Here is a 21,373-nt window from a genome sequence, read left to right as displayed (position 1 = left end):
AGTTAATTTATTCTACATGAGGCATTCTGAAGTTTGATATCACCATAAACACTTTGGACAAATTTTTCAACCCTTAGAGAAATTTGTATAGATTATTGTTATCCATGTCTAGATTAATTGATAATAAACTTAGTCCAAGAATTAAAATATCATGATTGAAAAGCTCTTTTAATGCCGAATCTAAGCCATCCCCCAAAACTGGTCATGCTGATGCTGCTTCAGCAGAGACAAGGCTAGGCTGCCCTAAATATTTGCAGGTCCAGACACAAAGTAGAAGCCCACATCCCAAAGCACACCCCTCTTCATCCCCTCCCTCATCCCTCCCAGCTTCAGCCTGCACTGGGAAGGGCTTGAAGCACAAGCATATGGAGAAATGAATCTGCATGTATTTCGTGTAACCAATTATGAGTAATAAATCTATTATTCTGCCCGCTCTTCCATGTTTTGATTTTGCAAAATGTTCCGCTTAAATCTAGATACACTTCCCATGGTACACATTAATAATGATAGCAATAACAACAACGAAACAACAAAAGGAAGAAGGGAAAGTTTATCTGATACAATGTTTCATTAGTGAACTGATGCTAATTGTTAATAATTATCTTTCATTTTCCTTCCCAAGTAGTTACTTCCTAAGTCGCTGAAAGATTTTTCCTGAGATCAATGTTTACCTGTTAGAGTAGTGTCTTAGTGCCTCCGTTTTTTCTTGGCTCAGTTTTGCAACGGACATTTATAGCAATTCAGAAATTTCATCTGTTGAGATGTCCCTTGAATGTTACCTGTCTATCGAAGAGTCATAAAATAATTTATAATAGCAATAAAAATCTTATACTCTATCCTGTTTAAAGAAAGAATAAAGCCTTTTATTCCTTTTCATAAAAGTGACGTATGTTCAAAATTTTTAGAAAATATTGATAAGCTGGTTCTTGTTCAAGATGGTGATGTGGGAGGATCCTGAACTCACCTATTTCCATGGATACACTGAATCTACAACTAAATATGGAACGATATCCTTTGAAAGAAATCTGAAAACTAGCAACTTGTATACATTGGGCAAATGAGACTGAAGACAACAGAAACAAATGGAAAACTGTACCATGCTTATGGATAGGAAGAATTAATGTTGCTAACCTGATCATACTCTCCAAGGCAATCTACAGATTCAGTGCAATCCTTATCAAAATACCAATGGCATCTTTCACAGAACTAGAGCAAATAATTCCAAAATTTGCGTGGGAACACAAAAGACCCCAAATAGCCAAAACGATCTTGAGAAAGAACAAAACTGGCTGTGTCAAACTATACACCCTGTTTAGTTTACATCCTCCCTGATTTCAAACTACAGTAATCAAATTACAAATCTACAGTAATCAAAACAGTAAGGTATTGGGCACAAGAACAAACACATAGATCAATGGAACAGAATAAAAAGCCCAGAAATAAACCCACATGTATATGGTCAATCTATGACTAACGAGGCATAAAATGGGGAAAAGATAGCCTCTTCCATAAATGGTGTTGAGAGAACTGTACAGCTACATGCAAAATAATCAAACTGGACTACTTTTCTTACACCATATACAAAAATAAACTCAAAATTGATTAAAGACTTAAATGTAAGACCTGAAACCATAAAACTTCCAGAAGAAAACATAAGCAGTATGCTCTAAAGTGAAATAAGCCAGTCACAAAAAGACAAATATTGTATGATTCCACTTATGTACCTCATAGTTAATTTCATAGGGACAGAAAGTAAAATTGTTATTTTCAGGGGCTGGGGGAAGAGGAAATGGAGAGTTGTTGTTTAATGGGTTTAGAGTTTCAGTTTTGTAAGATGGAAATAATTCTGGAGAATGATTGCACAACAATGTGAATGTACTCAACAACACTGAACTCTACACTTATAAATGATTAAGATGGTCAATCGTATATGCATATCTTACCACAATTTAAAAAAAAAGAACAGCAACAACAACAAAGGGCAGAAATAACCCTAGCTCATAAGAGTCATGCCCTCACTGTAGGTATACACATATTCTTAATTATTATTGTTTTCTAAAATCAGCTTGGCTTCATTTAGCAGGCCTCTTTCAATGTTTTCCTTTCAAGATAGGTGATTCCAAATTTGTATAGTTTCAGGTAACTTTGTGTCTTAAAATTGCCTTTCGTCCTCCCTATAGAGTGAACAGATTTTGGGGAAAGAATACCTGGCAAGTACTAGAAAACATGATGCTGGAAATTCTTCCCCAGTGGCATTTCAATTTCACTAGCATCAAAATGATCTCTGTTCTCTCTCTAAAAAGACAGTCCCCCTTTTCACTTTTCCTACAGCTTTTTTTCAGCTGTTCTCTCCAGCAAATGAAAAATGGATTCTTACTATTATTATTATTTGAAAACTAAATGACCTCCAAATAGATATGCAACAGACATATTTTTTTTCTTAGCTACTTGTGAAGGGGCTGGACAGGGTGAAATAATCCAAGCACTTTTGCTTCAGACGTCAAGTACAAAATGGGATCTAAAACTTGAGCAGTAAATTAATGCTTTCTTTAACCTGCTGCTTTTAAAAAGTATGATCCTGTTTGTTAAAGGGATTTTATTAACTATGGAAAGAAATGAACCCATGAAATGAAACCATGTAGAGCTCTTAGAATATGCCTGGCTCTTTGTAAGACCCTAATAAATGTTAGACACAATAGAAGTTTGCTGTTATTATTTTTCTTATTTGCTGCCAGTATTTCTCAGCTTGTTGTTTGTCTTTTATTTCTCTTAATGCTGTCTTCTGAATTACTGGTCTTTCCTTTATAATTTCTTTCATCACTCTTAACCATAAAAAGCCTTCTCCAATCCAGACGTTTAACAAATGTTTATTTTCTTACAGTTATAAAAAAAGAAATGAATCCAGACTGAGAAACTGGTTCAGATTTTTAAACTCTTGTGCATGTTGTATTCCCAGAATATCATGGACAGATGTGACCTGAGAAATCATTTCATTCGCACCCTCATTTCTCTGATGAGGAAACAGAATTCAAAGATGTCATAATGATTTGGTCCAAAGTCTGGTCCAGGAAGGTTTTACACTCTGGTCTCTGTGCTGCCAGTGCTTTCCAGCATCCTCACCAACATCCCCTTTTATATTTCTCTTGGTGGAACCATCTTCAGAAAAGTTTGGTCTTTTGAGCTGCATTCGAGTAATAATGCATTTGTCAGTCAAAGATTTGGGTCAGGGTGAGATAACCCCTGCCACCATATTGAATGGATATAATCCCAGCCCAAAGCACAGAAATGCCATACCATTTCTTTTAAAATTTTTGACATGTTGAGATTGTTGTTAGTTCCAGTTATTACCAGAGGGAACCGCTAGAGGTCACAGAAAACCCCTGTCCGGGATGCAGTGCTTGTGTCCTACTACCCACAGTGGTTGGAACACTACAGCCCTGTCTATACAACAGACACCCCGTTGCCCCTGAAAAGTGCTTGGTCTTGTGGCCCACATTCTCTAGATTTAACTAAGAGAACGTTTATTTCTTCTGCCTACTCATGGATTTGAGGCTAACATTCTTTGCTGCTTCAGTTGAATTTTTCACGTTTTTGATTCACTCAGGTTATTTAAAATGTCCTTCCATCTGGCTACAAAGGCACTCTCAACTTCATTCCATTGGATCCCTCATTTCAAAATGTAATGGTTTTATAAATTTTCTGGAACTTGATGGAATTCTGCATTCTTTTCATATTGTGTGAGTCTAATAGAGTCAAAAACCTAGAGATATTAAAATAACATTAAAAAAAACCATAGTCTTTTATAACCACATTCTTTTCATACTGTACACATTTTTTTCTCTTAGAATACTGTGATGAGCTAATGGCTTTTCATTGACTCAATTTGTTTCAATTATTTGTGGTCATTAGTTGTGTGTGTGTGTGTGTGTGTGTGTGTGTTTGACCAAAATGTTATGTTAGCTAAAGCAGTCCTTTAACTGGCCCAGGTAGCCTAAAATGCACAATATTTACTTGTCTTTGCTTTCTAGTAACAAGATATCCCAAGCCCATCTTACACCTTCTGTATCCCAGACATACATTCAGCCAATTTCTCCTAAGCCGCATTTCCGTTCCATGGAAATTGATATTAGAAACCAAACTATGAGCATTAGAGGTGCTTATCTGACTCTGTGCTATTAGGATGATGTGAGATGTAGGCCACTTCAGTAGACAGATGGAAAAAAATACCTCTCTATCTATGTATCCATCTGTCTATATGTACACACTCATATGTAATAAGTTCATAGCCATTTTCAGTTTAGTCCTAACATTACTTCACAACTGTAATATGTAAATTCTTAATTTTATATCCAAACTATAATTATGCCTTCTTTCATCATAAATGACACATATAATTGTCACTCTGAAACTCTTGATTTATAACAAAGCAAACAGAATTACTGATTTATTTTACTTGCCAATAAAAGAAAAATGTTCCAAAAGAGTGATACCAGTATTAACAGTAACTATTAAACTGCTACATGAAATTCAAATTTGTCTTTGTACTTACTTTCGTCCTTAGAGTGCACCAAAGGATATAGAATAAAATTACTTTGGTCTAGAGAACTCTGAAATAATCCCTCATTCTGTGGGTTAGCAAAGTTCTGTTCAAATGGTTCCATTCATTTTCAGTCGAATTGGTCAACATTTGACAGTTCTGAGTTCCTAATATTTTAGTTTCTGCTTTTTACTTTGGGCTATATTCAGCCACTGGCAAAAGGGTAAGTCAGTTTTATTACTTCGTATCATGAAAATAAATAGAAATACCTCAACAGTTCAATCTTCTGAGTACTGAACAGGAATTTCATTTAGTCGCTGTTTGCCTCACTTACAATGACTCTGTGCAGAGCTATATGTGTGAGATTTATATATGTGCATTCTGGACAAACCCAGACAAACCCATTCTGACAAACCCATCCTATTCAATTTGTCTTAATACATTTGGAATCTACAGTTTCATGTCTCCAGTTAAATTTTCCATTGTACTAAATTCTATCCTAAAATCAGAACTTTTAAATGACCTTCTTCCCCCACCTCACCCTCTGCCAGCTTCAAGTTTTTCTTTTCTCTTCCATATATGAGAGCATTCCCTTCTAATCAGTACATTATTTGTGCTAAGTATTGTTGTATCAAACTAAATATTTACTTGGTTTTACTATATATAAGCCAAGATAGTTTTCCATGTTGCTGTTTTCTAAATACAGAACCAGTTATTAAAATATCTTAACCCACCTCCAGGAAATACATGATATTTTTATTATTTATTATATTCAAATATATATATATATATATATATATATATATAATTGAGTGATGCACTGTTGGCAAAGGAGAATACATATCAAAGCAGGTTTTTCAGGTTTTGTCAGAAATGTTTGTTTTCTTTTAACTCATAAGGTCATAATTCTGACCTTTTTTCTCTACACATACATTTTTCTGTTATCAATATTCAGCGCAAATAGCTCAGTGGTTTTCCAAATCTTCAGTGGCTTTTGAATAAATCCAACCAAATAAGATACAATTCCATTATAGTGTTGAAGGATGATTTTGAATGTTATACATTACACTTTAAAGCTTCATCCACAGAAGACTTCTGATTCTGCTTCTGATGGAGAATGATGCACCAGTGGGGGATGCAGGGATGCCTTGGTGAATGGAATTCCAGAGAGGGACAAGCCTCTCACGGATGGGCAGCGGGCGTGCAGCCTTCACTCCCGGGCAAGTTGCTGAGCTGGGTGCGGGGACCTGAGGAAGGGGGCTTGCCTGGTACTGAGAGGTGACGCCTACAGGTGAGGGGGAAAGAGCCAAGCTTTTAGTTACATGTGGGCTGGCAAGCTAGACTGGAATCTGGACGAGCCCCAGATAAAAAGTAAACAAATCACTTGGCCACGCGATGGCCCTCTTATCCCTGGAATTGTGCTGAGAAAGCCGCAGAGGGGCAGCTCTGGGAAGCACGTGGGCTTTCTCGAACTTTCCCACCGTGGTTGATGCCAGGGCCCTGCTGGAGTTGAAGCCAAGGTGAACAAATGCTCACACTATGCTCCAATCCCCTTCCAACCCCAGTGCTGATAAGATCAACTGCTTTGGCCTCTTGACGGTGGTCACCCAGAAGTTGAGGCTTGGGTTTATCAGAGGTGAGCTGGGTCTAATTTGAGCTGTGGCCCAGCCCAGCCTGGGCTCAGATGACTCTGGATGAGCTCCACATGGTCAGCCCCTCACAGTAATCACAAGACAGGAAAAAGCTTGCTCTCTCTGGGAAAGAGAAAACAAAATTTTTAAAAAATTCTTCAGATTTCAAAGAGAAGCAATTTATGGAAGACCCTAGTCTTTACAATTGTAGTAAATTTTAGTTGTAACATCCTTTAACTGCAGTCCCAGGCTTCCATTGTATTTACCTCAAATCTCTGATCTTTATCTTTGGTGCAGAAATCCAACCCCTTAAGTGAGATAAAAATGTACTGTGCCTGACATTCCCAACTTTGCATTCACTGGGATCTGCATGAATGGGATTACCACAGATCAACTACAGAGATATTTTTAAAGAAAATACTGGACTTCCCTGGTGGCTCAGTGGTTAAGAATCCACCTGCCAATGCAGGGGACATGGGTCTGATCCCTGGTCCAGGAATATCCCACGTGCCATGGAGCAAGTAAGCCCGTGCGCCACTACCACTGAGCCCACGCGCCACAACTACTGAAGCCCGTGCGTCTAGAGCCCGTGTTCCACAAGAGAAGCCACCACAACGAGAAGCTTGTGCAGCGCAACGAAGAGTAGCCCCTGCTCGCCGCGACTAGAGAAAGCTCGCGTGCAGCAACGAAGACTCAACGCAGCCACAGAAAGAAAGAAAGAAAATACTTAAAAACTTAAATGCAAATGTTAAATTTCCTCTTCCTATTATGCCATCTGTTTTTACCACCTTTTGAACTAAATGATAGTTAATGTAGACGGCTCCAAACTTAAAAAAATCTTTAAAAGAAAATGTTTTAACATGAGAAAAGTCAAGGGTAGACCATCCTCCCTTTTGGGGGGCTGCCCCAAGACTGAGACTTAGCTAGGATTCAAAACTGCTCACCCTGTCACTTTACATTGCAGTCTTTGGAAAATTAAACCTGTTATATCTGTTCCATTGTTTATAACCAGCTCTTTTCAGCTCCAGAGATATGTTTCTTCTGGAGTCTAAGCCTACACAAATAAACTAATAGCTTTAAACAATTTTAATGCATAAAACTTCAGGTCCATAAAAATCCCTCCCTTTCCTTTTTTTGCTTTCTTTCCAAATTCACACATTTATTACAAAACAAAAGATGAAAGCATAAAACCTTTATATGTCTACAGATGGAAACTTTGTTTTCAATATCTGTAACTGTCTTATGCAAGTTATTCCAAATAAGCAATTAGTTTTAAGACTCTGAGGTGTCTAAGTTTTTTTTTTTTTTTACTCACTAACTGATGATATATTTTCATGAATCTTAGCCCTCCAATGTTTTTGCTCCTTTGAAGGTCAGGTTCCTAATTCTTACCAGGAAGGAAAGATTCCTATGGATTGGCACTCAGCCCTTTCCATTCTCTTTCCTGTGAGCAGAGGCTAGGAGATGAGCATGCTGCAGAGTCCTTTGGGTCCTGGAAGGAATGTAGCAAGCCTGCTTATAATCAGGTGCGCTTCCCTGCTTTGAAAAACAGACCAGGGTGAAAGCCACGCTTCTGCTGTTTTCCCTCCTTCTGCGAATAATCACAGCCCTGCACGTGCTTAAGTTTTCTGAGGGAGGAGAGAGGCTTAACTTAAAATCAAGTTCAAGTCTCTGAGCATTACATGGAATTGGACATCAACTTATTTTTGTATTCCTTTCAAGTTAAACTTATAAGTCTAAATAAACTACTTGATTTTACATTTTACGTTGAAATCCCCAGTAATTTTTGATATTCTAATATGTTAAATTATGACTATTTTATGTACTTAGAGCAGTGTAACCAAATCATTCTTAAACATATCGCACATTTTAATAGTATTAAAATATTAATGAAATACTAACACATTATTTTATACTTATTTTATACTTTATATATTTTATACTTAGTTTTCAAGAATTAAAAGACACTTACCCACATAAGAAAGTAAGGCATCCCAAACAGACTGAGATTCACAGTGACCTGAGAATGCATACCTACCAGAGTGATATTCTCTTTTTTTCCCCCAGAGTGATATTCTTGAAAATCGTGATTTTAATGATTACTTCATATGATATCATATGCTTGAACCAGAATTTCACCTGCCCATCCCCGTTGGTTTCCTTCACCTTTTCGCTGAAGTCGGACTGTGGTTAACACCGTGGACACGCTGCTCTGTGTTTCTGAATGTTTCCTTAACATAGGCACCTAGAAAGGTATGGCCGTTTTTCAGAACTCTTGATAAATATTTGCTGATTGCCTTTCCAAAAGCCTGTCTCCAGTTTGCGACCCATGAATATTGTATTATAACTATCCTCTCACCATACCCTCACCAGCATTGAGTATAATCTTTTTTTTTTTTAAATTAGTTTATTTATTTATTTATTTATGGCTGCGTTGGGTCTTTGTTGCTGGGCGAGGGCTTTCTTTAGTTGCGAGGAGTCGGGGCTGCTCTTTCCTGCGGTGCGCTGGCTTCTCATTGCAGTGGCTTCGCTTGTTGTGGAGCACGGGTTCTAGGCACAAGGGCTTTGTAGTTGTGGCTCCCGGGCTCAGTAGTTGTGGCTCGCGGGCTCTAGAGCACAGGCTCAGAAGCTGTGGCCCAGGGACTTAGTTGCTCCATGGCATGTGGGATCCTCCTGGACCAAGGCTCAAACCCGTGTCCCCTGCACCGGCAGGCGGATTCTTAAACACTGCGCCACCAGGGAAGTCTGAGTATAATCTTTATTACTGTCATCTTTTTTTTTTTTTTACTGTCATCTTTTTCATCACCACCATCATCACCATCTCTTATCATCTCTGCCAGCTTGCACGTGTGCAAAGGAAGTCTCACTATTTGGGGTTCACTTATTTCGTTGCAAGTGTGGTTGAACGTGCTTTGCGTGTTCATTGTGCATTGAGCTTTGGAGCATCCCTCACCCCTTTGGCTGGAGGATGGGATGCTGGCGGCTGGGCCCGCCCCCCAGAAAGCCAGGCCTGGGTGGAGCCGCCGCCATCCCGGGCCCTAGGGCCAGGGGGCGCTGCGATCCCAAGTTTCCCATCCACCTACCCCCACCCCGCCCCCGCCCCCCAACAACCGCCCCCCTGCCCCGTCCGGGCTGGGGCGGGCTGGGGCAGGCTGGGCCGGGCTGGGCAAGGGCGGGCGGCGGGGGCGGAGGCGCAGGCTGGGCGCAAAGGTTGGTGTCTTCGTGCACAGACCTCAGCCGGAGGGCCCGCGGCACCATGACGGTGGGAGCCAGGCTCCGAAGCAAGGCGGCGAGCAGTCTCCCGCGCTGCAGGCCCCTCGCCCGGGGGCGAGGGCGGACGGAGGGGGACGAGGAGGCGGCTGCTATCCTGGAACACCTGGAGAGCGGGGCCGAGGCGGCGGAGAGCGGGGCGAGCGCGCAGCGCCCGGGGACCCGGAGCGCGCGGAGGGTGCACCTCGCGGTCCTCCCCGAGCGCTACGAGCCGCTGGAGGAGCCGGCGCCGGGCGAGAAGCCCAAGAAGAGGTACCGGCAGAAGCTGAAGAAGTACGGCAAGGTAGGCATCCCACCGCCCCCACTGTCCCTTGGAGGTCGGGGAGCGCGGGGCGCCCGCCCTAGAGCTGGAGTCGGCTCCCCACCGTCTGACGGTCTCAGCCTCTCTGCGCTGCCCTGCACCCCCTCGGCCTCCCACGCGCACCCCCTTCCCGGCATTCACTCCTGGAGCCCCGAGACTGCTCACTCTGTGAACTGGGCAGTAAGGGGAAAGTGAGCTGCGGAGAGTGATAGAGATTAAATCAGAGGTTTCCCTGCGCACCGCTCCACGGCTATCCCGATGCTGGCGGGTGGGTAACCTTCCCAAGGGGTCGCTTACCCAGGTGGTTCTTGTCCTAGGTGTGTCTTCCCACTCCCTTGTGTAGTTGGTAGGACGGGAATCAGTGTCCCTATTTTAAAAGTGGGAATACTGAGGGCTTAGCGTGGTTAGGTGACTTGTAGAAGGTGACCCAGTTGGAAAGCAGGGAGGTACCGCCCAGTTTGTCTGTTTTCCCGCAATGTCTTCTCGAGGATATCCTACTAGCTGAGAATTGTTTGGTTATTTCTCCCAATATTCTCAAGGTGATTTCCAGGGCCTGGGAGCTCAGCAATCCGTAAGTATTCACTTGTTGAATCTACTTTTCTCCCAGACAGCTATCTGTGTACTCTGCAAACCTACTGTCATTTGCATGGGGGTGGGTGGGAGAGAGAGAGAGAGAATATGAATATGGGACAAAACGGCAGTTTCCTCCTCAGAGACCAAAGCCCCAAAGCAGTTCCCAGGTGCTCTGGCCTGGAAGCGCTTGAAGCTACTGCTGCCTCTGGTCCCTGGGACTGGACAAGGCCACCCAGAAGATAATCACAAAACTCATTCTATCCTGGCCAAAGGGCAGGGGCCCCATCTGATATATCATCCAGTCCTCCAGTGACCTCTTATCATACCTGAAACCGAAGTCGCCACACCTAGAAACTTAGCTTCATCATCTTCTTTAAAGGTATGTCAGCAGCTTTGGGAACAGTAAACAAGCAGGCAGTGGTACAGTATATTAATAAAAGCTATAAAGTTGGGACTTTCAGGCTTAGAATCATGCTAGCACGAACTATCCTTCTTCCTGGTCCCAGCTGATCACAAAAAAAAAAAAGCCATCAGGCTTCCCTGGTGGCGCAGTGGTTGAGAGTCCGCCTGCCGATGCAGGGGACACGGGTTCGTGCCCCGGTCCGGGAAGATCCCACATGCTGCGGAGCGGCTGGGCCCGTAAGCCATGGCCGCTGAGCCTGCGCGTCCGGAGCCTGTGCTCCACAACGGGAGAGGCCACAACAGTGAGAGGCCCGCGTACCACACACAAAAAAGCCATCATTTGCCTCTCCGTTGGTAAACTGATAATGTGGAAATCTCAGCCCAGAGGCTGGCTGAGCTGAAGATGCTTTGAAGGTTCTCACTATGTGCCAGGCATTGTGCTGAGCACTAGAGATACAAAAATGGGTAGGATGCAGTCCTGCCCTAGAGGAGGCCACAGCCTCCCAGGGAGCTGCTGCCATAGGGGCACCACCATGGAGCTGCATGGGAAGAGCCTGGGTGGTTAGTCTTCAGGGATGAGGCTGTAAAGTCAGGGAAGTTTTCAAATCAGTGGTGACATGGAAACTGGGCCCAGGAGGATGAGTCAAGGTTTCACAGGTTAATGATGAGGAGCTAGTTCACACCCACTAACATAGCTATTATTAGGGAAAAAGAAAACAGAAAATAGCAAGTGTGGGTGAGGACGTGGCAAATCGGAACCCTTGTGCATTGCCGGTGGAAGTGTAAAGTGGGGTAGCTGCCGTGGAAAACGATTTGGCAGTTCCTCAAAAAATTAAACACAGAACTACCATATGATCCAGCAATTCCACTCCTAGGTACATACCCCAAAGAATTGAAAACAGACACTCAAACAAATATACATGTACATGTTCACAGCAGCCGTATTCACAATAGCCAAAGAGTGGCAACCACCCAAATGTCCATCGATTGATAAATGGATAAACAACATGTGGTTCATACACACAATGGAATACTATTCAGCCGTAAAAAGGAAGGAGGTACATGGCAGACACACAAGGTCACGTATCGTATGTATGATTCCATTTATATAAAATATCCAGAATAGGTAAATCCAGAGAGACAGAAGGCAGATGGGTGGTTGCCAGGGTCTGAAGGGAAGGAGAAATGCACAGTGACTGCTTAATGCGTGGGGGTTTGCCTTTGGGGATGATGGAAATACTTTGGAAGTAGATAGAAGTGGTGCTTGCATAACATTGTAAAGGTGCTCAACGCCATTGAGTTATTCACTTGACAGTGGTTCAGTTTTACATTATGTGAATTTCACCTCACCTAAAAAAAAAAAAAGAATTTCCCCAGGTAAAGAAGGGGTGGCCTCCAAGGCGGAGGGCAGAGTGCTAGCAGAGATGAGGCAGGTGAGAGCTCTGGAGTGAGTGTTCCATGCTAGTTCAATAGACCCGGAGGCCAGGCGGGGACGCTGTCATGTTGGAGTTGGATGTGCCCTTTCTGCCCTACAACTTCCATCTTCTTTTTTTTTTTTTTTTGCGGTACGCGGGCCTCCCACTGCCGTGGCCTCTCCCGTCGCGGAGCACAGGCTCCGGACGCGCAGGCTCAGCGGCCATGGCTCACGGGCCCAGCCGCTCCGTGGCACGTGGGATCTTCCCGGACCGGGGCATGAACCTGTGTCCCCTGCATCGGTAGGCGGACTCCCAACCACTGCGCCACCAGGGAAGCCCCGAACTTCCATTTTCTTGATGGCAACCAAGAAGGTCGACATCTAAGCCCCAACATGGAGGAAGCAGATGGTCCACCCTTCTTTGTTGAAAATCCATGAGAATAGCCACGTCTCCGCTAGACATATGGGGAGGTGACTTTCCCTGCTTTGGTCACCAGGTGAAATTTGATTGCACGTGGGCCATTAGAATAAGGAATGACCTGCAAATAGCTCAACCCTTCAAGGAAGGGTGAATAAAGTTCCTTTTTATCTGTTAACCGCTCAAATCCTCCACCCAAGTCCCTTCCTGCTTCTATTTAAAGAAAGGTGTTCGGCTTTTGTGAACTGTCCTGGGATAGGTTCCCCTTCCCCTGCTGCCCCTTGGCCCCAAACAGGGTTGACCCAATGCTGTGCTGGGTCCAGTCTCTGGCAGGAACCTCTGGGCTCGAAAGGCTGGGTGCCTGGGACTCTTGGCAGTCAGTGGCCCCAGTTGATTTTTAAGTAATGATGTGAGTGTTCAGATGGTCAGGAGTTGCTGGGAGAGTGCTGTTTTCTGGGTGCAGGGAAGGGGAAAGGGTGTGGGTTTGCTGTGCTCTCACAGGCTGCTGGGGGCTCTGTTGCACGTACGATGCACAATAACCCTGAATCTTCTCAACGACCTTAGAAAGCCATGGACTCCCATTATGCAGTGAAGGAAACTGGAGTTTCAGGAAGTTAAGCTCTTTGTTGAAGGCCACACAGCTGGAGAGCAGCAGAGCTGGGAGTCAGGAGTCTCCCCTGGCCCCTGCCTGTTCAAAAGCAGTTAGGGTGGAGGGAGAAGGGGGGGTGAGGGAACCAAACCCCAAACTTAGCTTCCAATAGGAGGTCGCCTTTCCCAGGCACCTCTGAGAGCCACAAGGAGAAGCGCAGATAAGGAAAGTTATTAAATTTTGTTAATCGGGCAGCTAGGAGGGGGTTGGAGAGGGGAAACACAGGGTGTGGAATAACCTTGAGCTCAAGAGGAAGAAAAATGTCCCACGTCTAAGTAGGGGGTTAGGACAGGGGCCCTGGAGCCAGACTGCCAGGCGCCAGCTGTGCTCAGCCTCCTACTGTTTGTGTGACCTTGAGCTCTGCTCTCCTCCCTGCCTCAGTTTCCTCATCTGTCACATGGGCTAATACTAGGGCTGTGGTAAGGAGTAAGTGAGTTTAGTCCATGTACAGGTCTTGGAACGCACCTGGCATATGGCGAGGGTCCTGTAATTGTTGTTGGCTTTTATCTAAGGGGATGGAGGAGAGGTCCCATCTGACTGTTTCTTCTCTGATCCGTTTTTAATGAGCTCTAACTCAGAAAAAAATCAGCTTCTGTAGCTGACAGCCCACCTCAGCTTTGTGCCTGGGTCCTGACCAAATTTCACAAGGGAAGACTTGATTTTTATACTTGGGGGAAAGGGATCTTTGTTGAGAGCTGGTTCCCTTTTGGAAACTGGGGGTGGGGCAGGAAATCTCCGACATCTTTGGGGTTACCCGGGAACCCCCAGAAAAGCCTCACTCCCTGTATTAGTTTGCCTGTGATAGATTACCACAAATATAGTGATTTAAGGCAACACAAACTTATTCTCCTACAGTTCTGGAGGCTAGAAGTCGTCTTCCCTGAGCTACAGTCAACAGGCTGGTTCCCTCTGGAGGCTCCAGAGGAAAACCCTTTCTTTGCTCTTTTCAGCTTCCAGAGGTCCCCTCCTCCATCTTCAGGGCCAGTGGCATAGCATCTGCAAATCTCTTTCTCTCTGTCCCTCTGCTTCTGGCACTGCATTGCCTTCTCTCTGACTCTTCCTGCTTCCCTTTTGTAAGGGTGGTTGTCTTTATTTGGATCTTTATAAAGATATAAGAATCCTTATAATGATTGGGGCCCCCTGGATAATCCATGGTAGTCTCCCCAATTCAAGATCCTTCATTAAATCACATCCACAAAATCCCTTTTGCCATATGAGGTAACATATTCACAGATTCTGGGGATTAGGACATGGGCATCTTGAGGGGAGGGCATTATTCAGCCTACCACACTGTCCCATGATCCCCCAGGCCCCTCTGAGAGATTATATGTGTTGAAACTCTGTTCGGATCAAAAGATTTCAAAATCTGCTCCCTTCAATGACACTGAAATGGTGGATGCTATTTTACATTTCTTTGCATCACATTTCTCAAATCTGTGTTTTGACTGTGTTCTAGCTAATGAGCTATTTTAGTAACGTTTTTTTCTCATTTGCAAAGATGAAGTGACAAGCAGTTTTTTAAAATAGCAGGCTGAGGGAAATGGATGTACAAATACCCAAAATGTCAAGTTTAATGCAGGCCATCCATGATTCTAGGGGCTTGGCTTATAAAGGATGCTCTGGACTGTTAATACTTACTCCAGGAGGACAGTTTTTCTCGTTGTTGTTATTTCTAACAGGTACGTAAAATTCTCCCACGGAATCTTATTACACATTTATAGAGGTGTTTCTCTTAGCAGCATCACTGCCTCCCTGCCCCCAACACACACCCTAATGTCTCATTGGGAAGTTGACAAGGCAGTGTCCTGGGAATCAGTGTCTAAAGAGGCCATCAGAGTTACCTTCCTCTCCCAGATCTCCTCCTTTGGCCTGAGAACAACCAAAGGAAACACCCAGGCCCTTTCTGGATGCTGGGCATACAGTACTGAGCATGACCTCCTTCTCTCCTGTTATCCTGAGGTCTCTGAAAGCTGACATAAGCCAGATATCATAGGAAAGTACAGTCTTAAGAAACTTTCCTGAACAGATAACAAAATACCTTAGATTCCAAAATTACCACCACAAATGTAAATTACTGTAGAATAAAAAGAGGCAAAGGTTATTTTCCAATAAAGATAGCTGACCTTTGGGGGCAGTCCTACTGCCTGCATTCGGTGCCAGGCACTGTCCTAAGGGCTTTCCTTGCGTAAACCTTTTCAAGCCTCTTCACCCAATGAGGTGGTTACTAAATGTGCCCATTTTATAGGTGAGGAAACTGAAGCCAAAGAAAATTAAATAAGCGATTGGGCTGGAATTTAAGCCCAGGCTGCAAGCAATCAATTGCAAGGTTATGTACTGACTTCCTTAAAGAAGGGAAGTGTATGTGGGGAGTAAGAACACAGGCCCTAAGGTGACATTTCTTTGGGATTGAACTTCAGCCCTGCCTCTTACCAGCTGTATAATCATGGATAAATTTAACTCCTTGGTGCATCCTTCTTGTTGAAGCCTGATAGCCAAAGGCCTCTAGGAATGCACTAGTAGCCAGTCCAAGTTAGATCTGTCTGTTTATAGCAGCAAGGAAGAGTGTATGCCAGAGGGATCATGAGGCCTCAAAAAGTAGAGCCCTCAAGTAGAGAACAGAATATTTGAGTCTGAGCCGAAGATATAAATATGGGATTTATCAGCATACAGGAAATACTTAAAGTCATTGGAAATGGATGAGACCACCTGTGGAGAGATTATAGCCCAAAATATTTTTTTAAATAAAAAATAAAGAACAGTACTGAACAACTCCAACATTTTAAAGTTTGGTAGAAGGGAAAGAAAGCTGAGGAGGGCCATAAAAAAGAATGAAATAATGCCATTTGCAGCAACATGAATGGACCTAGAGATTATCATACTAAGTGAAGTAAGTCAGACAAAGACAAATATTACATAATGCCACTTAAATATGGAATCTAAAAAAAGATACAAATGAACTTACTTACAAAACAGAAATAAACTCACAGGCATAGAAAACAAACTTACCAAAGGGGGAAGGGGGGTGGGGGGAGGGATAAATTAGGAATTTGGGATTAACAGATATACACCACTGTTTATAAAATAAACAACAAGGACCTACTGTATAGCGCAGGGAACTATATTCAATATCTTGTAATAACCTAGAATGGAAAAGAATCTGAAAAAGAATATATACATGTATGTATATATATATGTATATGATGAATAACTGAATCGTTTTGCTGTACACCTGAACCATTGTGTCAACTATATTTCAGTTAAAAATTATTTAATAGGGAGGGTGGGAGGGAGACGCAAAAGGGAGGGGATATGGGAACATATGTATATGTATAACTGATTAAATTTGTTATAAAGCAAAAAATAAAAAAAAAATTAAAAAAAAAGTTCTTGTCCAGTTTGATAGTCACATGATTTCTTTATTTAGAATAAAATTGGATTTTTCGTGTTTATTCATAAAAAAAATTATTTAAAAAAAAGAAAGCTGAGGAGGGGCTTCATGTGAGTTAAGGAAAAACCAAGAGAATATGGAGTCAAAGAGGCCAAATGAGTGTTTCATGAAGTTTGTCCAAAGCTGTTGAGAGTCAGGAGGAAGACAGAAAAATGCTCATTGGCTCAGGCAGCATGGCGGTGGCAGATGGCCATGACCAAGCAGTCCTGGATGGGTCAGGGTAGAGGAAGAGGGAATAAGAAGGGAGGAAGTGGAAGCTGTACATGCAGATGGTGCTTTCCACTGGTTTGCCGTGAAGGAGAGCAGAGACCCAGGCAGGACCTAGAGAAGGGTATGGAGTCAAGGGGACAGCTGAGCATATCTGTAAGCTGATAGGAATGATCCAATGGGGAGGAAGAGGATGGTGATATTGGAGAAGGGAAAGCTGAGGGCAAGGTGAGAGAGGGTACCAACAGCAAGTGTCAAGGGAATGGCCTTGGGGGAAGAGGGCCATTTTCTCTACTGGGACACCGGCAAGGTGGGAGGAGAAGCTGGGGCAGGTGTAGACAGTGGTAGAGGATGCATGGGTTCCCTAATGACTTCTGAGTCAGGGAGAGATGAAGTGGGATCCTCTAATGAGGGTATGGACACTGTGTGTTTCTCTCTGTGCATTGGGGGCAGAGAGGCTTTTGGCGAAAGGAAAAGGTAAGAAATAATATCTGGGAGAGAGGGACAGTCAGCCTACTGGACTGACAGACTAGGCTGGCCAGGCAGTGTTGGAAGTCAAAGGCAGGTTTGTGATTGTGATCAGGGATTTTAAGTGGTTATTGGGGTTGGAAAAATCAAGGGTGTAGAGACAAGATGTGTGATGATGTCCAGGTCACCTACATGGATGTTGTCGTCACGGAGAAGGATGACAGAAGTTGGGGGTGGAGAGAGAAAGGGGGAGGGGCAGCAGCACAATCAGGGTTAGTCGGTGGTGGTGGTCTTCACTTTTCTGTTGTGATTCCACTTGAATCCCTTGGATGCCCTCAGTCTAGCACCAGGCCTTGAAGAGAAGGAGGAGGGAGAGTGGATACTCACCTCAGTATCAAGAAAGGAAGGCCCAGTCGTTACCCTCAAGGAGTGTAGAATTGTAACGGGAACCCAAGACTTCCGTGGATGCAGCAATGACAGAGCAGTAGGAGATTTTTTTTTTTTTTTTTTTGTGGTACGCGGGCCTCTCACTGTTGTGGCCTCTCCCGTTGCGGAGCACAGGCTCCGGACGCGCAGGCTCAGCGGCCATGGCTCACGGGCCCAGCCGCTCCGCGGCATGTGGGATCTTCCCGGACCGGGGCATGAACCCGTGTCCCCTGCATCGGCAGGCGGACTCCCAACCACTGCGCCACCAGGGAAGCCCAGGGAAGCACTCTTCACACAAATGTGGGTCAGAAAGGGGTGTGCCCTGGAGGCAGAGGGGGGACTGGGCGGGCTTTCAGATCAGGTGAATGATGGAAAACTCTCGACCCAGCCTTCAGCAGAGCCAGTAACTTAGCTGGAACAGAAGAGAATGGGCTTTGGTTTAAAAAATACAACAAAACTGGTTTGGTTTTAAAAGTAGCAGCTTCACTGCTGTTTCCAAGAAGATCTCTGAATGTTCTGGAAACATGCGGGGCTGGAAAGCCCTTTTCAAGGTGCTGATGTCTGTGCTGAGCCCCCGAGTGTTTGTATGATGGGGTTGGGTGTGGGACCCCAGAGAGCTGAGAAGATGCTAGCTGGCTCATTTGCCCTGGGAAAATGAGGTGAAACGATTCTTTATGTATGGCACCACGGTGCATGGAAAATTACAAAGGTGCCTCGCCTAACCCTTTGCTTTTTTCTTCTGTTCCTAAAAATAGAACGTTGGGAAGGTTATCACCAAAGGATGCCGCTACATCGTGGTCGGCCTGCAGGGATTCGCTGCTGCCTACTCCGCCCCGTTCGGAGTGGCCACCAGTGTGGTGTCATTTGTCCGCTAGTGGGAGCTGCCTGGGCAGATGCCACGGGAGTGACTGGAAGCCTCTGTTCCGGGAAGAGTGCGAATCCAGGAGCATCTCAGACTTGAACTCACAAAATACTCTGAAGAAAGAAAATGTCTTGGTTGAATTGGATGAGTGTTTCGGATGAGTCATCCCCGTCCAGCTGCTGAGCTTTCCACATGTCTGGGACACAGGTGGCCCTGGTGGACAATCCCGCAGAGAATTAGGCTGAGGTCAGGCTTGGGATTAGGATTAGTTCGCTAAAACCGGAGCTGCCCGTGAAGGGGGCAGGGGCTGGTGTGGAGACAAACACTTGACGGAAGTCCGCGCTCTGGGTGGGTAGCAGAGTGGTGATCAGGGACACGGATGGGGGATTTGGATCTGGAGTGAGCTGATTTGCTCAATTCTGGAAAGCTCACAGGCTGACAGGACTCCCAGCCCTTAGCTGCTTTGGTTCTGAGGACACCCAAGGAACTGTTTGTTCCTGAAGTCATCCCCCCATCTCCTTCCTGTACCCTTTGCCACTAGGAGTTTTAATTACAGGCTTGAGAAGAAGGAAGGAAGAAAAACCTCTTTGAAGGCTACGATGCTTTGAAAACTGTGTTGACGATGTGTCATGACTGTTTCAAGTAGATGAAGACTTGTCACTTTCACCTTCTCTGACATGAATGTGGAGGTGGTGATGAGGGTGGGAGGATCTGCAAGTTCAGGTGCAGGTTGTTTGAGGGAGAGAGCGCTCCTGAGGGCTGCCGGACCCAGTCCAGCCCAGTCCAGCCCAGTCCAGCCCAGCCACATGGAGCTGGCCAGACTCTCCTGCAGGCAGACGGCTGGCTGAGGTCGTGGGCCTCCTGACTCAGCTGCCTGGGGTACCATCAGCCCCCTCTTCCTCAACATCAAGCCAACGAAGGGTGCTCTCTTTGGGGAGAGAGGGAGGTGCTATACCTGGAAATGAAAGTGTATGATTTAGAGAAGGACCCAGAAGGTAGGAGACAGGTACGAAGGAAGCAGAAGAAGGATGCTGGACGAGAGAAGCGGAAGCACAGGTGCCAGGTCTGCGTTATCAGCGCCGGAAAATCTTAGGCTCTGGGCGGGGTCCAGGGGAAGCTGGATGACCAGAGACACCGTTCTTCCAGACCCTCTGAGGCCTGTGAGCTCACACTGGCTGCCTTTGGAGCAGCCTTTCCTCTTCTGTGCTGCCCAGTTTGACGTCATCTCAGCTGGATTCAAAGTTAGGGCGGGCGAGGGTCCTGGGCCTGGAGGGTGACCCGTGGACTGCCACTGGACCATCGGACAGGGGGGTGCCCGCTGCCAGCCTCCACGATAGGCCCCTGTTCTGACCTGGTTTCCAGAAGGTCCTGAAGTCCAGAATAGTTATTACGGACCAGTCTGCAGGATTGGTGGCAACAGCTGCTTGTTGCCCTGTGAAGTTCCCCGGGGCAGGGAAATGGCTCAGTGCTCATGCTTCACCCGTCAGACCCAACCAGGTGGCAACGGGAAGTGGAGAAGGTTGGAAGACAGACAGATGGACAGGAAGAGGAACGAGTGGAGTAGAGCATTGTAGCCATGAAGCTAGATTGTGCTTCACGTTCTGGAGGCTCACGCTGAAGATGAACTTGGACCCAATTCCTGCATCATTAATATCGGTGAGGAAAAGAGAAAACAAATGGTCTTGTTTTAGCTCAAATGATGAGAGTTGATGGCACATTTTCACACATGTACGATAATTATAGCGTGCCTGGCCACGCTGGGAGTCAGGGAAAAGAGGCGACATCCATGGAAGAAAAAGCAAAGCATCGTCAGGTGGGAAAGAGTCAGGCCTGTGAGACCTGCTGGTCACAGGAAAGGCAGACGGGAAGAAGGAGCCTGTGTGGGTTTGAGGACACCTGCCCGGTGGCCCAGTGCTGCTGGCCTGACCCCAGAGAAGCCCGTTGAGTCTCCCAGGGGACGTAGAAGTGTGACCTGGCAGGGAAGAGAGCAGCTGAAGCCTGTCCAAGGGAGAATCACCCCCCCTCACCCCCAAATTAGAGACATTATAAGGCCAAGCACATTTGGCCCTCACGTTTTAGAATTCTGGTTAAGAATTAATCCAGAGATTTCAAAAGCCAAAACATCGCAGGGATGGTCCTGGGAGCCAGATTCGTGTGCACAGAAGATGAACTGCTCTAAACTGTCACTCAGCTGAGTTGTCATTTCCCCCAAGACAAGGCACCCATGCTGCAGATTACCTTTTTGCCTTTTCTTTCTCTTTAGTTTTAAAATATATATATCAGCATTCACACCCTACTAAAAATTGAGTTTTGGAACCTTCCCTTTACACGATTGACCAAGAGGCTTCTTTTGTATGCTTTTCTTCCGTATCCTGTAAATAAAAGCCCCAATTTGTCTAATGTTTCTGTGCGTGAAGAGTTTTTCACCCCTTCATGCAGTGGGGGGCACCTCCCTGGGGCCTGCAGCAGGAGCCCAATGCTGCCCCAAGACCAAGAGGAGTGACAGGGGCCCTGACTCACTGGGGACTCTGCTTGGGTGTTAAAGGGGGACTGTTCTCCAGAGAACAGGTGTCAGTGTGCAGGAGCCTCAGCTGATGCATTTGTTAATAACGAAGATTTCCAGAACCTCTGATTTGGATCTAGAGAGTCTAGTGGCCAGGAAGCTGCATTTTCCACAAGCAGCCTAGAAGACTCTGAAGCAGCTGTTGCTCTGCCTGAGCTGGGAAATGCTGGACCCAGGGGCTGCTGCAGGTTACACTGGCCAGTG

General features: G+C 45.1%; 1 protein-coding gene across 2 annotated transcripts; it reads left to right on the top strand.

Moving 5' to 3' along the window:
• Positions 1-9,389: 9,389 nt before the first annotated feature.
• LOC309799894 (required for drug-induced death protein 1) lies at positions 9,390-21,006 on the top strand. 2 transcript variants are annotated; one of them, XM_082613522.1, is made up of 3 exons: positions 9,390-9,721; positions 10,279-10,310; positions 10,585-10,662. In XM_082613522.1, the coding sequence occupies exons 1-3, from the start codon at positions 9,425-9,427 to the stop codon at positions 10,640-10,642; spliced, it is 387 nt and encodes a 128-aa protein (XP_082469648.1). In that variant the 5' UTR covers positions 9,390-9,424; the 3' UTR covers positions 10,643-10,662. The 2 variants fall into 2 exon arrangements, with proteins under 2 accessions (XP_082469648.1, XP_082469647.1); XM_082613521.1 differs by lacking the exons at positions 10,279-10,310; positions 10,585-10,662 and adding an exon at positions 18,500-21,006.
• Positions 21,007-21,373: the final 367 nt, after the last annotated feature.

Source organism: Mesoplodon mirus, assembly GCF_964341445.2.
Source record: "Mesoplodon mirus genome assembly, chromosome: 3".
Lineage (NCBI taxonomy): Eukaryota > Metazoa > Chordata > Mammalia > Artiodactyla > Ziphiidae > Mesoplodon > Mesoplodon mirus.
The sequence above is the reverse complement of the archived record's forward strand: the minus strand, read 5'-3'. Positions and strand labels throughout refer to the sequence as shown.

Excerpts from the sequence above, each read along its gene's own strand:
- LOC309799894 (XM_082613521.1), top strand. The coding sequence starts at position 9,425 with ATGACGGTGGGAGCCAGGCTCCGAAGCAAGGCGGCGAGCAGTCTCCCG. Across the intron at positions 9,722-18,499 it reads AGCTGAAGAAGTACGGCAAG|AACGTTGGGAAGGTTATCAC; the intron begins GTAGGCATCCCA and ends TCCTAAAAATAG.